The sequence below is a fragment of the Crocodylus siamensis genome, chromosome 2 (genome assembly GCF_052110815.1).
Source record: "Crocodylus siamensis isolate JL-2025a chromosome 2, ASM5211081v1, whole genome shotgun sequence".
NCBI lineage: Eukaryota > Metazoa > Chordata > Crocodylia > Crocodylidae > Crocodylus > Crocodylus siamensis.
Genome location: NC_143396.1, coordinates 152,186,250 through 152,201,034, shown reverse-complemented (window position 1 = coordinate 152,201,034; position 14,785 = coordinate 152,186,250). Strand labels below are relative to the sequence as shown.

Sequence of the window (14,785 nt, the reverse complement as noted above, 5' to 3'; positions counted from 1 at the left end):
GCACCCTCAGAGATGCACACAGTGTTTTATAGAATATTCAAATGATAACAACAACCATATCGGAAGACCTGGAGACAAAGTAGTCTCCAAGATGATTAAAACAGTTTTGTCTTATTGTAGATTTAGGGGTGAACTGTGTTCTGACTAGGCCTATTCATAAAAACTGTGTTGGAAACAACTTTCTTTCAGAAAAATTCAAATTAAAAAAAACAATTCCATCAGTGTGAAAATATTTCAGAAAATTGTCTATTTTGCCAAAATTACCTCCTTTGAGGTAACTTTTTTGCTTTGAATCTTTATTTTTATAAGTGAATGAAAAACACTCAAAATGGAAATGAAACTTTTACCAAAATACATATTTTAAATTTTTTGTTTTAATTTTCTTTTTGAATATTCCTATTTTTCCACAGATGCAGCCTCATCAGACTTTTATTTATTTGGGTCCACATTGCATCTGCCTCAAAGGAGTTTTTCTCCTCCTGCTTTGAGCTCCTTTTCTCCTCCTTCCTAACCTTAAGGCTAGGAACAAAAATTACACAGAAACCAGTATGAGTGATCAGAAACTGGTTCAAATCTGTGACACAACAGAAGTTCAGTGCACATAAACCACTTTCAAAAAGATTGAAACCACTTTAAGATAAACCTGGATGGATGTAGTATCAGAATTAACTTATTTAGGTTAAATCCATTGACCTGTCCCAGATCCTCTCCAGATTAAAATGAACTCACAGTCCCTGAGCATCCCAGGATGCTTTGCACCTCCACTCCAAACCTCCCCTTGCAGAGTGGGCAGGCTAACCTTGGCTCAAGCTATCTACTGTAGCTGAGCAGGGAAACATGCTTTAGCATCCTCCAGCTTCTGGTCTGTTCCACTGCAGGCACGTGGCTGCATTTCTAGAATCAAAAGTGAATGTCTGTTTACTTGCTAGGAGCCCACTACAACTGCCAGCCATAGCTTGGAGAGTGAGTAGAGCTACTCTTAAGTGTCAACTTGTGGTGGCTCAAACTTACAGATTTTGTGAACCAGATAATTACTTTTCCAAGTTTGCATCAGATCCCAACATAAAGTGGTGTCAAAACAGTAGCATAGCTGAGGGGAAGCAACAAAAGCGGCAGCCTTTGGCACCACCTTTGGGGCTGAAGAGTACACAAAAATAGCACCATTTCAGCTGGCATTTTGCTCTTTGCCACCACCAATAACACAACAGCCAGTCCTGCTCTTTACACCATTGCTGTTCAGGGAACAGAGCTGCCAAATCTCTAGGATTTTAGGGGAGCTGTGGCATGATTCTGCAGTATCTTGGAAATTTGGTCCACAATATCCTGCAAGACCAGACTGTGCTTTAACTGTGTTATGGACTGCCATATTGTAACCTGAGTAGTTTTTCCCATGTATCTATGTAGGGCTTGTCTTAATTTGTCTGTCTGGGAAAGAGCGGAACAATGGTTTGTTTTCATGCAGCACCAGATCTAATCACTGTTGGAACCCAGGAAGCATTAACTGAATTCCAGCTCTGATTCAGACAGCCTGATAAGGCTACCTATTACTTTTTAGCAGTGTGTAGCAGATGCATGGATTAGAGACCTGAATGTTGATGGAGATGAGGCTGGCTTTGCAATATCATTATTTACCTTCGTCAAATATAGGAGAATCCAATCATGCTTGTATTGTAGATGTTCCTCTTAAGTTTTTGTTCCCTAGAATATTAACTTACTCAATGATGATGATAATAACAAAACATTGAGACCAGGAAGTGAATAAAGATGCTCTTATATAGAAAGCCAGCTCATATCTGTCTTTTCTTTTTTTCCCTAAAGATACAGATATTTTAGAAAAAGCCAGAATCTTAGTATATACTGGAGCTGCTATAGGAATCCTTTATCTGCTTATGTATAAAATGCAGGAAGCATAATGAGAAAATAAAATTGGATTTGATGCACCTTTCTTTAACATATAACAGTAGAAAGGAATTCTATCATTTAATATGGCTAAATAAGAAAACTGCAGCATGTAAGGCTTCTAAATGGGTGTGCATAGCAAGCCCTTCCCCATTTTCAAAGGATCAAAGATAGAGGCTGTGCTTGTAAAAAAAAAAAAAAAAACAAAAACTGTATTACAAAATGCGCTTGAAAATAAAAATAATACTCATACATTATAATTGTTTACACTCAGTAGAGAATCCAAAACATGTTCTTGAGACTGATCAATCAGACTTTAGGCAATAATGAAGGAAATATTTTTTCTTCCACCCAAGTTTTCTGACTCCCCTGTCTTTTGGAGTTATATCTTTGATAAGATTTAGCAAATTGTTCAAACAGTATAAACGTTGTTTTCAATAATGTTCTGAGATGCATCAGTGAAAATAAATACATTTGTTCTTCCAGTCACCAGAAATTAGTGAAGCAATACTTGTTTAATTATGAAACATGTGTGTGTTGTTAGTTTCCATCTGTCTGCTTGCTGATTTACAATTAAATGACCAGAAGAAAAAGATACATCCTATGGCAATTCTGGGGAAATGATTCATCTCTAATGTCTCTGTTCTACGTATATATATGTGGAGACAGGGCTTGTGTATTATGGGTAGATGAATATTAGGGGTAGACAAATTACTCTTGGCTTAAATACACTTGGTCACTGTGAATTCCAAACTTTGACTCAAAGTTTCACATCGCACCTTGGGGAAAAAGGGAAACAGAAGAAAATCTAATGTGGAAGATGGAAAGAGCATTAAAAATTAAGTACAAGGTGATTACAGTGAAAACAAATACAGAAGAACCAAGAAAAATGGAAGATGAAAGATGAAAAAAAAGTCTAATGAAAACTAAATCTGGTTTTCATACTGTGTCCAGAATATTTGTTTTTGCTGATTGGTTCAGGAAGGGAATGGAGTTCTTCTGTCCTTGTTTTTAAATATCAGCCTTTCCTTTTGCTAGAAAAACACTGGGGCATTATACCACTGTTATGTATGTCCAACTACATTAACAGTAATGGAGTAATGCAGTGGTGAATCAGAGACATTTTTGTTTTTAAACTGAAACGTTACAGGGAAAAAATGGATTTAGAATTAAGAAAAAAAGTTTGGCAAACTCATGCTATGTTTGTGATGTTCATAAAAAGTTCAAGAGGTTCACAGAACCTTGCATTCTGACAGGTGTTCTCATCCCTAATAAAAATGTATAGTGCAACTCTATGGCTATGTAGATAGGTACCACATTATCCATTTCTCCAGTTTCTTTCATCTTTCATTGTTTTTTCTTCTCTTGCTGTGGCAGCAGCGGCAAGAAGGCAAGGCTTTTAAACCCTTTGTAATTCTGGACATAGAAAATATAGGTATACCTAGAGTATAGGTGGGGAGCTGTCTGACATTTAATCTTCATGAAGACTGACAAAGAGAAGATAGCTAGCCTTCCACAGTATTTTTAGTTTGATATTCCATGGTTCTTTATTGATCATCACCAACGTCCGTCACGGTGTATAATGATAACTGCTTCAGAGGCAGAAAAGAGGAGGTTGAATAAGGCCTTCAGGACTGTCAGCTTCTTGCTGATGAATTTGTCAATAGTTACTGCTCCCTCATTCCTTTGTCACTGTGAGCATCTTGAATAGTCCTGCATGTGGACAGGAGTAGTCACAGTTGATGGGAAGAAGACTGTTCTCCTGGGAACTGGCATTTTCCAGTCTTAATTTCTACTGTAAGAGGGGAAGAGGAATGAAGCCCATCAAAAGGGGCTTTATGGAGGAAGCTACCAGTTAATTGGACTGTTTTTTCCTGTTTTATTTTATGTTTTGTTTTAATAGAGATGTTTTAGTGAATTTAGGCCTGGTAAAAAGTCTTGACAGGACTGGAGAAAACTAAACCTCTTTTCTTAATCCATAAAAGTATTCACCAGAAGTGTTTGACATTTCATAGGTATTGTGTGATCTGTGAAATGCATTTGTGGTATCAATTCACTTACTTTTTGAGCACCATGTGTATGTCTGCTTTTGGATATGAGAGAGTATTGGCATCCTTGTTAAAGTTCCCAGAGAAATGAAAAGCTGAATGGAAGAGGTGTGGACAGGAGACTTAATTAATCTGAGTCAGTCTCAAACTGATGACTGAGAGATAAAAGGCTCTATATCCACCAAGTAGCTTTTTAAGCTATGTGCATAAACTTGATTTAGCTGCAAAACTGTATAGGAAAGATCTTGCAGTTTGTCTTTTGAAAATTTTAACCTTGAAGTCTCAAATGTAACATAATTTTATACTGAGATTCAAAAAGTGACACCTCCATGCATTAATATTGTTTTTTATCATTATGCTTGCCACTGATAAGAAAGCATTTATAAACTTATACCTTGCACATGAGTAAGTATAAATACTTGTTTAAGGCTTGAAACACCTTCTAAATCGAAAACAACTACGTATTTAAGCTCCAAACCAATGATGTTTCTGTTGTAACTTTTCATTTGAAAAAAACTCACCTTCTTTCTTGAGCTTTGTAGAAACACCCAGTCTCTGACAACCAGAATTTCAGTTGCTGTAATTTGCTGACCTTTTTCTTTCCCCCTTATGTTTCTGTGTTACAGATGATGATTTTTTCCATGAACTTCCAGAAACCTTTCCATCTGATCCTCCAGAGCCTTTACCCCATTTTCTTATTGAACCTGAAGAAGCCTACATTGTAAAGAACAAGCCTGTGAATCTGTATTGCAAGGCCAGCCCTGCCACCCAGATCTATTTCAAGTGCAACAGTGAATGGGTTCATCAGAAGGACCATGTGGTGGATGAGAGAGTAGATGAAACTTCTGGTGAGATTTTGTTGTTTTTGTTGCAGCTGCTGTTTTCTCTTTTGCCAATATAGGCTCTGACAGATGTGCAGGCCCCTGCTCTAACTAATGGTGCTTTACGTATTGCATTGTAGTTGGTTGGTAGGGTTGGAGGGGACCTGAGCAGATCATCAATTCCGACCCCCTGCCATGGGCAGGAAAAGATGCTGGGGTCTATCTAGCCATGAATTAGAGCACACCTCCCTCCCCACCCCCAACCCAGCACACAGTCACCTGTTGGGTTGAGGGGGGAGTTGTGGGGAGGAAGATAGAGCCTGGCTGCATCCAAGGAACCCAGCCCCACCCCACCCCACCCAGCCCTGGTGTCTGCACGAAGGTGGGGTTGGGGAGGGGAGAGGAGCGGAGCAAGCTGTAGGCTGTGGTTTGCCTCACCTGAGCTAGAGGGTAAGAGGCTCCAGTCCCCGCCTTCTCCACCCCCCACCTAGCTCAAGCTGGGAAAACCCTAGCCTTCAGCTTGGTCCTCTTCGTCTCTCCCCTGTCCTTTCCTGCAGACAGCACTGATTGCATGACCAATTAATCCCAGGGAACAGAAATTCCCTAGGACAGTGGTTCTCAACATTCTTCCTACTGGGGCCCATTTGCCAAGATAAGTGGCTTGTCCCAAACCACACCCCCGGCCGTGCTGGTGCACGACCCACAGTCCTGCTGCCCCCTGCCCTGCTGCAGCCTAGGTGCCCGACCACTTTTTCCCCAATGCTAGCAGGCACTTGCCTTCCCTCTCCCCGCCACCACATATGCATGACTCATGCATCCTCCCCCACTCCCACAGTCTCCAAGCCCTGACCCTCTAACACCTCTGCTCCTCATACACTTACCTTCATCCGGCTGCTGGGGCTGCTCCCACAGCCCTGCCTGGCTGTGTGCTGGCCAAACTCCCAGCAGCCGCTTGCAGGCTGGAACACTGCAGAAATGTGGGTTTCCCCTTACAGGCTGGACTGCTTCCAGTCTGCAAGGGGAAGCCCATGCTTTCATGTGTTTCTGTGGCACAGGCTCACAACTCTTAGAAATATACTTGCAACCCACTTTTGAGTTGTGACCTACAGGTTGAGAAACACTGCCCTAAGGCACTCCAAAATGGAGCACTTTCATCTGATCCCTCATTTAAACAGAGTTAATTTCTTGCGTGATTGGCTGCTTTTAAAGCACTCTGCAGCCATGTACATGTGTCATGGCACAGCTATAGAATGCTTTAAGGGGACCGATCATGCAACAAATGTAACTTCTGTCTGTGCCTATGTTTTGCTTAAGACATCTCAGGTCTAATGAATTTTCACTGAATCTAAGGCAAGGTTGGATTCTTAATCAGTGTTTCCCAGGCCAGGGATGCGGACAGTCCCCTGCTGCTGCTCAGTAGAATTTGACATTCAATGGCATTTGTGATGAAACTGACAAGAATGTCAATTTGAAGCAAAATAGTTTTAAAAGAGAAAAATTTCCTGTGAAATCCTGCTTTCATCCACATCTGTTTCCTACTTGGTTCTTTCCTGCCATGTATTCCAAGCTACTTTCAATGTAATCATAGTAATAATGCTGTGGGAACAAATTATCAGTGCTAAGTTCTGATGAGCTTTTGGATAGTTTTTAGTCCTCGATATAATATTCCTTCAATCAGGAACACTGTATTGACTTCAGAGCAAGCAACTGACTCCTATTCCTTTATACTCTGCTGCCTGCTTCATAGAGGTCATATTGAGGAGACCTACAGTAAGTTACTAGGAAGAAAAAGAAAGAGGATAAGAGCCAAGTCTTACTCTAATCAATGCCAGAATGTGCTAACTTCCACAGAAGATGAATAGGGCCCTCAAAGTGTAAGGAAAATAAAGAGACTTGAGCTGCAAACAAGCCTATCTTGAAGGTCTGATTGTTCCAGTTTAGAAAGACTGGTAATCAATAGAGTTTGAGTCACGTGCAGGGGAGAGAAGTGGGACTTATTGCCATCTTGACGGCTATGAAAAATAACTGGATATCAAGCAAGAAGGTAGTTTTCATTTGGGAATTGCACCACCACTTGGTCTAATTACTCAGAAAAATAACTCCACCAGATGTCTTGGAAGTCTCTTGTGAACTGAGTTTTATTTGTTTCAGCTCATTTATTTGCACAGAGATCAAAAGCATACGCTTTTAACAGTACTGTGGTGCTCTCAGCTTGAGGGAAAGACTCATGGGGGGGTGTGGAGAAGAATGACTACAGAAAGAAGAATCTGAAGGAAACCTCGGATCTGTTTAAATGCCAGTGATAGGATTTTCCGGCATGTTTGAAAGTGTCTGTAATAGAAAGAAGACGGGTGAGGGAAATTATTCTGTTAGCACACCTCCTATTTTCATCATTATTATAAAAGAGTAGCACCTCACCAGAATAAACTTCCCCTTGCCTGTGGCAGGGGATTGGTTACCCATGCATTCATTCTTCTCTCAGCATTACTGTTCAGGAGCTGATTGATGCCTAAACTGGCTACTACTCACAGCCAAAAATCACCATTTAAAATTATGGGCCTAATTCTTTTTTCAGTTAATTTCTGCTCTTATTCATTTTTCACTTGCGAAGGAGGAAGGCCATTCCACATAAATATACTAGAAAACCTGGATTTGCTATCTCAATGTAGCCTTGAGGAAAACAGCCATCAATCGTCTACCTCAGAAGATAAAACCTTGGTGACAAATTATTTCCTTACCTTGATTGCAAGGCATGGTATGGAAGAGCACAAAAGAGTAACCACATTCATTTGTGCTTACTCAATAAACCACCCCAGTTAGCGGTGTCAGAATACATTTTTCTGAGGACTCTATTACTCAAGGCTCCAGATTTAGCGTTGGCACAGCATATAAAGGTAGAAATAACATCTGCTTGTACTAGCTTGGTCTCCTAAGTCATGACAAAAAAATGGAGGATATCTTTTAATCCAGGGGTGTCAAACTCACCTGGCCCCATGGGGCCAGTCTGCAGAGCAAACAGGGACCACAAGCCAGACCTGCATACCACATCCAGAGGATGTTCTGGAGTGATTGGAGCAGGTGCCGCATGCAGTGTGTGTCCTGGACTAACTGCTTGGGAACCGTGCTGCATGTGGCACCCACATCCACTCAGTGATGGATCCAGTGCATGTCAAGGAATGGCCAGAGCAGGTACCACATGCAGCATGGCCCCAGAGCAGCTGGAGCAGGTGCTGCATGCGGCATGGTCCTGGCCCAGCCACTCTAGGACTACACTGAACATTGTGCCCTCTCTGGCTGCTCCAGGACTGTCCTGCGTGCAGTGCCTGCTCCAATTCCTGTCCACTCCATGGCAAATCCAGCTCATGCCCCAAAGCAGCAGGTCTGGGACTGTGCTGTACATGGAAGTCATAAGGCTTGGTCTGGTCACTCCAGGATGCGTGCTGGATCTGGTGTGGAGCAGATGTGTATTGGAGTGCATGTTTTATGCAGTATGGTCCCAGAGCAGCCGGAGCAGGTATTGCATATGGCTCACAAGGCCATCAAGCATGTGCTACATGCTGCATGTGGGTCCTTTCAAGACCCTCAGGCAGTACCAGGGGTCAGATGATAGAGCTCTGTGGGCTGCATCTTTGACACCCCTGCTTTAACTATTTGAGTTATGCCCCCTTTAGGATATCACTGTCTACTTGAATTTAAAATGAGATATGAAACTGGTTACTTAAACAGGCAAAGAAGTCACTGTTATCTGAAAAGTTCTAGGTACATGTTGATCTGTTACACAACCCAGAAGAAAAGAAAATGGATATGAAAATCCCCCTCCCAAATTGGTAAGAATATTCAAGGTATTAATAAAAAAATCCCTTATATAATTAGCAGTGGGGACTCATGTCAACCTGATTCCTGAGCAAGGACAATCATATCAGCTACAAGTAAGTGCCAGATGGTGAAAAATAGCCTGACCCCTTCACTCTCAAAACTTTAATTAAAACAAATATGACCAGACAGAAAAACAAGGCTCTGAAATATCTTGAATGAAAACATTCTGTAACTTTTGGTACAGGAGGATGTTCACATCAGCCATGTCTAAACAAGATGCTGACTGTGCAGTAGCTTATTATTACTGCAGTAGCTTGTTACTGCTGTGCAGTAGCATTGCATGGCATGAAGCAAGATGCGATGCTACTGTGCAGTAGTAACAGGCTAGCAACTGTGTAGTCAGCATCACCAAAAAGCTGATCAGGGACACTACTGTGTATGCAACTACTCATAAACGGTGCATACTCATGAACAAAGCAAGGACAAGGAAAACAAGACAGGTAATAAAATGTGAAAGAAAAATAGTAAAATCTGATCAAGCATTCTTTCCTAAAACATAGGTGATAGAGATTACAGGGAAGGGGAAAAACTATGAAACAAAGATCTGATGCTAAGGGCATTTGGTACTGTAACTCATCTTGTAATTGTACCAGGTAAAGTGAAGGAGTGTGAAAGGGTGGAATAAATTTGGGGCTGTCAAGGATTATGTGTCCATGAACTCTGAACTTTTGGAAGCACAGAGTGCAAACAACTTGTGCAGAAACAGTTGTCTCTCTCTCTAATAAGGTAAATGTGTTTCCACCATTGATAAATACTGAGACTACACAGGCGGTATGTCAGTTGTGATACAAGATAGAGAATAAGGGTGTGTGCACACATGCAAGCACATGTGCTTGTAGCAGCTCAAATAGAAGCAGTGCAAATTAGAGCTGGGGCTTTTTGCCTCAGTGCAAGTGCCCAGGCATGCACTTTGTTGTGGAGCAAATAATGGCACTTGGGGCAAAATAACCCTGCCTGGCTCCTCCCAGATCTGCAGCCAGGGGGGCATCTGTGCTGGCCCCAGCAGTATAAAAACCTGCCCTGGCCAGCAGCTCAGGGCTATTAGTCCTCAGGAGCTTCTAGGGCCTAGGTAATTAGTATCTGGGGACACTACCCCTTGTGTTAGCTAAACTGCTTAAGCAGCATCCCAAATTCACTTTTTAAAATACACTAAAATCCACATTCTTCCACAATTAGAACAAAAGAGAGAGAGAGGGATCAGATGGGCAATGTTTTATTGCTATATTTACAATGTTAAAGTAATTTGGAAGCCTACCAGTCTGTCTAGCATCACAATAAATAAATCTTGAATATCTATATATTTTAATGTTTGCTTTTGGTTTCCTTATCACATGGTAGGTGTGTGATGGGGGGATGTGGGGTTTGCAGGAGGGGGTGGAAAGTAAGGTGGGGGCAAGTGGGTGCGTGTAGAGGGATGTGGGGTGATGCGAGTCAGTGTGTGGGTAGGTGTGGGGAGGGACTGTGGGTGTGGAGGCTGCTTAGGAGGGGTGGGTCCCCTGCCCCCCACAGGGCAGAGCCCCCCAACACAGCACACAGACTACCCTGCCTTCAGGGTCCTGGACCCCCAGAGGCTACAGCTCCCCCCCAGCCCTCCCACTGGTCTACAGCCCCCTGCTCATTTCCCTGCTCTTCTCCCGTCTCCAGAGGCTAGAAATGAGCAGGAGAATGAGTAGGGGGCTGGAGACAGCAGGGGTCTCAAGCTCATCTCCAGGGGCTTGTCTCCAGCCTCCTGCTCATCTCCAGCCCCCTGCTCATTTTCCTTCTCATCTCCAGTCCCCTGCTTATTCCCTTGCCTTGGAAGGCTGGAGATGAGCAAGAGAATGAGAAGGAGTCTGGAGATGAGCAGGGGAGTGAGCAGGAGGCTGGAGACAAGCCCCTAGAGATAAGCTAGAGACATTCCCCTGCTGTCTCCAGCCTCCTGCTCATCTCCAGGCTCGGGGAACTTCTCCAGGTAATCTCCAGGGGCTTGTCTCCATCCCCCTACTCATCTTCAGCCCACTGCTCATTCTTCTTCTGTGCCTCCAGTCCTCTGGAGGCTGAAGACAAGCAGAAGAGTGAGCAGGAGGCTGGAGATGAGTAGGAGCGCAGTCAGGAGGCTGAAGATAATTTGGTGATTCCCCAGTGGACTCCAGGCTCCTAATCACTTCCCTACCTGGTTCCAGCCTCCCACACTGCACGCAGCTTACCAGCAACAGTGGTGGGGGCCACTCGGGGCCTCATGGCACAGCCCTCTGTCTAGAAGCTCGGGGGTGCTGAGACTGTCACCTGGGGCTCAGCACCACTCAGCCTGACCAGCTGGAGCTCTGAGACAGTGTGGTGTCCTGCTGAGCGACCTGTGCAACGTGTTAGCAGGGGTGCCAGGTAGCTTGGGACGAGCCCCGCTACCCCCCACATGGGGGGTGTGCCATGAAGCAATCACTACTGCTACTGCCAGTGAGTATGGTGGGGTTGGGAGAGCAAGTGGGGAGCTGGAGGAATGAACAGGGGGTGGAGAGAATGAACGGGGGTGAGGGGAATGAACAGGGAGCCGGGGAAGTTAATTGGGGGTGAACAAATAGGGGAGTTAGGAAAATGAATGGTGGCTGGGGCTGGGGCTGGGGCTGGGCGGGGCAAATTTGCAGCATGGGGAATGTCTTTTTGTTTCCGCACATGCCTCTTGCAGCGTCCCAAAGGGGTTTGAGACGCTGCAAGAGGCATGTGCATGCTCGCCTGGATCGCCCATAAGGATGCAGTCCTGCTCCCATTAAGATGCTTGTTGGAAAGAAATATTAATGTTTAGCGGGACTAATTTTATAAGAAGGGGAAAAAGTATCTCTCTTCAGCTTAACATGGAAGTTATGGTTATGAATTAGGGTGTTCTATCTTTGTGCTTTGCACAGTAGAATATTTAAAGAGTATATAAAGCATTGTTTTAGGCCTCAGATTATGTGAAAGCAAATTCCATGGGAGTTATTGACCACTATTTAAAGGAGCTGCAAATAGTAAAAGGTGACTAAGTGGTCCAGTCTAACCTTTTATTAAACTAAGTTGACGTGAAAAGAGAACCTTACGAAAAAGCTTAGAGTCAAAATTAGAAGGCAGAAGCATCTATCTGGAAGATTATTAAACTCTGTTTTTGATCTTCAAACTCTTTGGAATTTTCTTTATTAAAAAAAACAACTGTAAGTGTTTTCTTAAGGAAGTCTAAATGGGGGCTTTGTTACTCTTCAAGGCACAGCACCTCTGGCTGCCTCATTTCCTGCACAAATAGAATGGCAAGCCAGAATGTGGTCCTTTTTATGTTCTTACTAAAGTATTTTGACATTAACGCAGGAAAAATATATATAAAGAATGTGAGGATTGGCAATATTTTTTTTTAAAGAGAGAAGATGAAAGTACTTATAAGGGAACATATTTGATTTTATGAGTGACTATCATAAAAGATAACAGCAAAGAAAGGAAACAAAACTGCAAGACTAATGCTTTTTCAGCCAAGAGAATTTCATTGACACAGAGCAGGAAGCTTAAGAGCATCAATAATTATAAGTGCAATTTGTGCACATTTTTCAAATTACCAGGCCTCTGAAAATGGTTGTGGAAAAGGGCTTTCCTTGTATATATGTTCTTAAGCAAAAAACATTTCCCAAATAGCCCTATTGCAATACTGATAGTGTTCTAGATATATACATGTTATGCCTCCACTGCCTTGTCCTGTGATCAGAAAGACATACACAGGAGCACTTCTGAATCAGAAAGGACTTTGCAGTAGTGTAAGTCAAAGAATGAGAAAATCAGAAGAATCAGGGAACCTATTTCTGCCCTTTCATATCTGATGTGTTTTTGAATGGTTTCCCCAGAGAACTAAAAAAACAAGATACCTTATTAAATAGATTATTAAATAGATGTATTAGTCAATTTAGCCAATACTGTTGTTTGCCTAAAATTTCTGGGTCCTCCTGTTCAAGGAGAAGAGGCCATAAGAAATCTGCTTACCTCCTCTCTGTATTTATTAGCAGAAAATGTGTATGCAGAGGATTGAATGAACAAAGGCATGAGGCAGGCTAGAGGGTCTGAGGCAGGGGTCGGCAACCCCCGGCACACATGCTGAGCATGGCACACGAGGCCATTTTGCTCAGCATGCCACAGCCAGCCACGACTCTGGGTAGCTGCTGCCAGGGCTTGCGGAGTCCCAGCTGCCTGCTGGGAGCAGCCCAGGCTCCCAGCTGGCAGCAGCTACCCAGAGCTGGGGCCGGCTGCAGCCGGGAGGCTCCAAACAGCTGTGCCAGGCACTGGAGCCCAGGCATCAGCTCTGTACCGGTGTGTGCACCCATGCCTCAGAGCCAGCAGTGTGGGAGGAATCTGAGGCTGCACAGCCCCAGTCTCTCCCCTGCTCCTGGCACAGAGCTGGTGACTGGGCTCCAGAGCCTGGCGCAGCTGTTTGTAGCCAGCCTGGGCTTTTGGCAGCTGCAGCAAACACCTTGCAGGCTGCAAACAGCTGCGCCGGGCTCCGCAGCTCCAGCATCAGCTCCATGCTGGCGGTGACTGTGCGCCCTCTCTGCTGCCCCTCTGGCTTTCTCCACTCACCATTTGTAGGATCCTGGCCTTCCTCTTCCTGTCACCTGACTGGCTGACAGGGCTTGAGCGTTAACCCCTACTTGACCAGCCAGCCATGACTGGAAGGTTCTGGATTTAAAGGGACCACCCTGTCTCTTAGTAAGAGGGCTAGGGTTCCCTGTTACAGACCCCCAAGGTAGGGAAGAGTACCACCTCCTTTGGAAGCTTGTTTGAAATTGAGGCCACCCTTACCAGGAAGAAGTTCTTCCTGAGGTCTAGCCTAAATCTGCTCTCTGTCAGTTTGTGACTATTGTTCCTTGTTACCCCAAGAGGCACCCTGTTGAACAGAGCATCTCTGATCCTTTGCTGTGTCCCCCTAATAAATTTGTAGGTGGCCACAAAATCACCTCTCATCCTTCTGTCGAGGAGACTGAAGAGGTCCAGGTCCCTCAGGCTGTCCTCATAGGGCTGTAACCATACAAGTGGCCCTCCTCTGGGCCCTCTTGAGTCTATCAACATCCTTCTTGAAGTACGGCACCCAAAACTGGACACAGTACTCCAACTGCGGTCTGACCAATGCCGCATAGAGGGGAAGTATCACCTCCTTGGTTCTATTTGTCATGCATCTGCTGATGCATGATAAAGTGCGGTTAGCTTTGCTGATGATTTCGTCACACTGATGACTCATGTTCATCTTGGAGTCCTCTATGACTCCAAGATCCCTTTCCGATTCTGTGCTGCTGAGAGGGTCACTTCCCAGCCAGTAAATGTGCTGGATATTTTTGCACCCTAGGTGCAGCACTCCGCACTTGTCCTTGTTGTACTGCATCCTATTGTGTACTGCCCACTTTTCTAACCTGTCCAGTTCTGCCTGCAATCGTTCCCTACCCTGTGCAGTGTGCACTTCACCCCACAATTTAGTATCATCCGCAGACTTGGACAGAGTACACTTCACACCCACATCCAAGTCACTGATGAAGATATTGAAGTGTACAGGTCCAAGGCCCAAACCCTGCAGGACTCCACTACCCACATCCTTCCAGTTCGATATCAATCCATCTACTACCACTCTCTGGGTGCAACCACTAAACCAATTTGCCAGCCACCAGACCATGTAAACATCTATGTCATAGCTTCTTAATTTATTTATGAGAATGGGATGAGATACCATAACAAAGTCCTTCCTAAAATCCAAGTCTACGACATCCACCTCTACTCCTGTGTCTAAGCATTTTGTGACCTGGTCATAAAAAGAAATCAGATTAGTCGGGGATGATCCACCTGCTGCATCTGGAGGTAGAGCAACCCTACATGCTGGTGTAATCTAGCATGTGGGCCCCTGTCATTGAACCTAGAGGGCTTCTCACAGATCCAGAAACCTCGAGGCAGGGGAGAGGTGGTGGTATTAATTGCTGCAGAAGTCATGCCAATTAATACTGCCACCACTTCCCCAGTGATAAATTTCCAGACCTGTGGGGAGCCCCTTTGGCAGGATGATATAGATCTATGAGGCCAATTTGGCTTGTGGGCCAAAGGTTGAGCACCACTGCTCTAGAACAGGTCTTTACTAGTCCTTGTGGTGGTACACTGCCAGGCCAACATGCACAC

General features: G+C 44.1%; 1 protein-coding gene across 4 annotated transcripts in view; it reads left to right on the top strand.

The window, feature by feature from the left end:
• UNC5C (unc-5 netrin receptor C) overlaps positions 1 to 14,785 on the top strand; it is a 425,181-nt gene that overhangs the window by 247,170 nt on the left and 163,226 nt on the right. For all 4 annotated transcript variants that reach the window (XM_090037109.1, XM_090037110.1, XM_090037107.1 and 1 more), the window contains exon 2: positions 4,574 to 4,795. In XM_090037109.1, the coding sequence (XP_089893235.1) occupies positions 4,574 to 4,795 (222 nt within the window). The remainder of the gene's footprint in view (positions 1 to 4,573; positions 4,796 to 14,785) is intronic.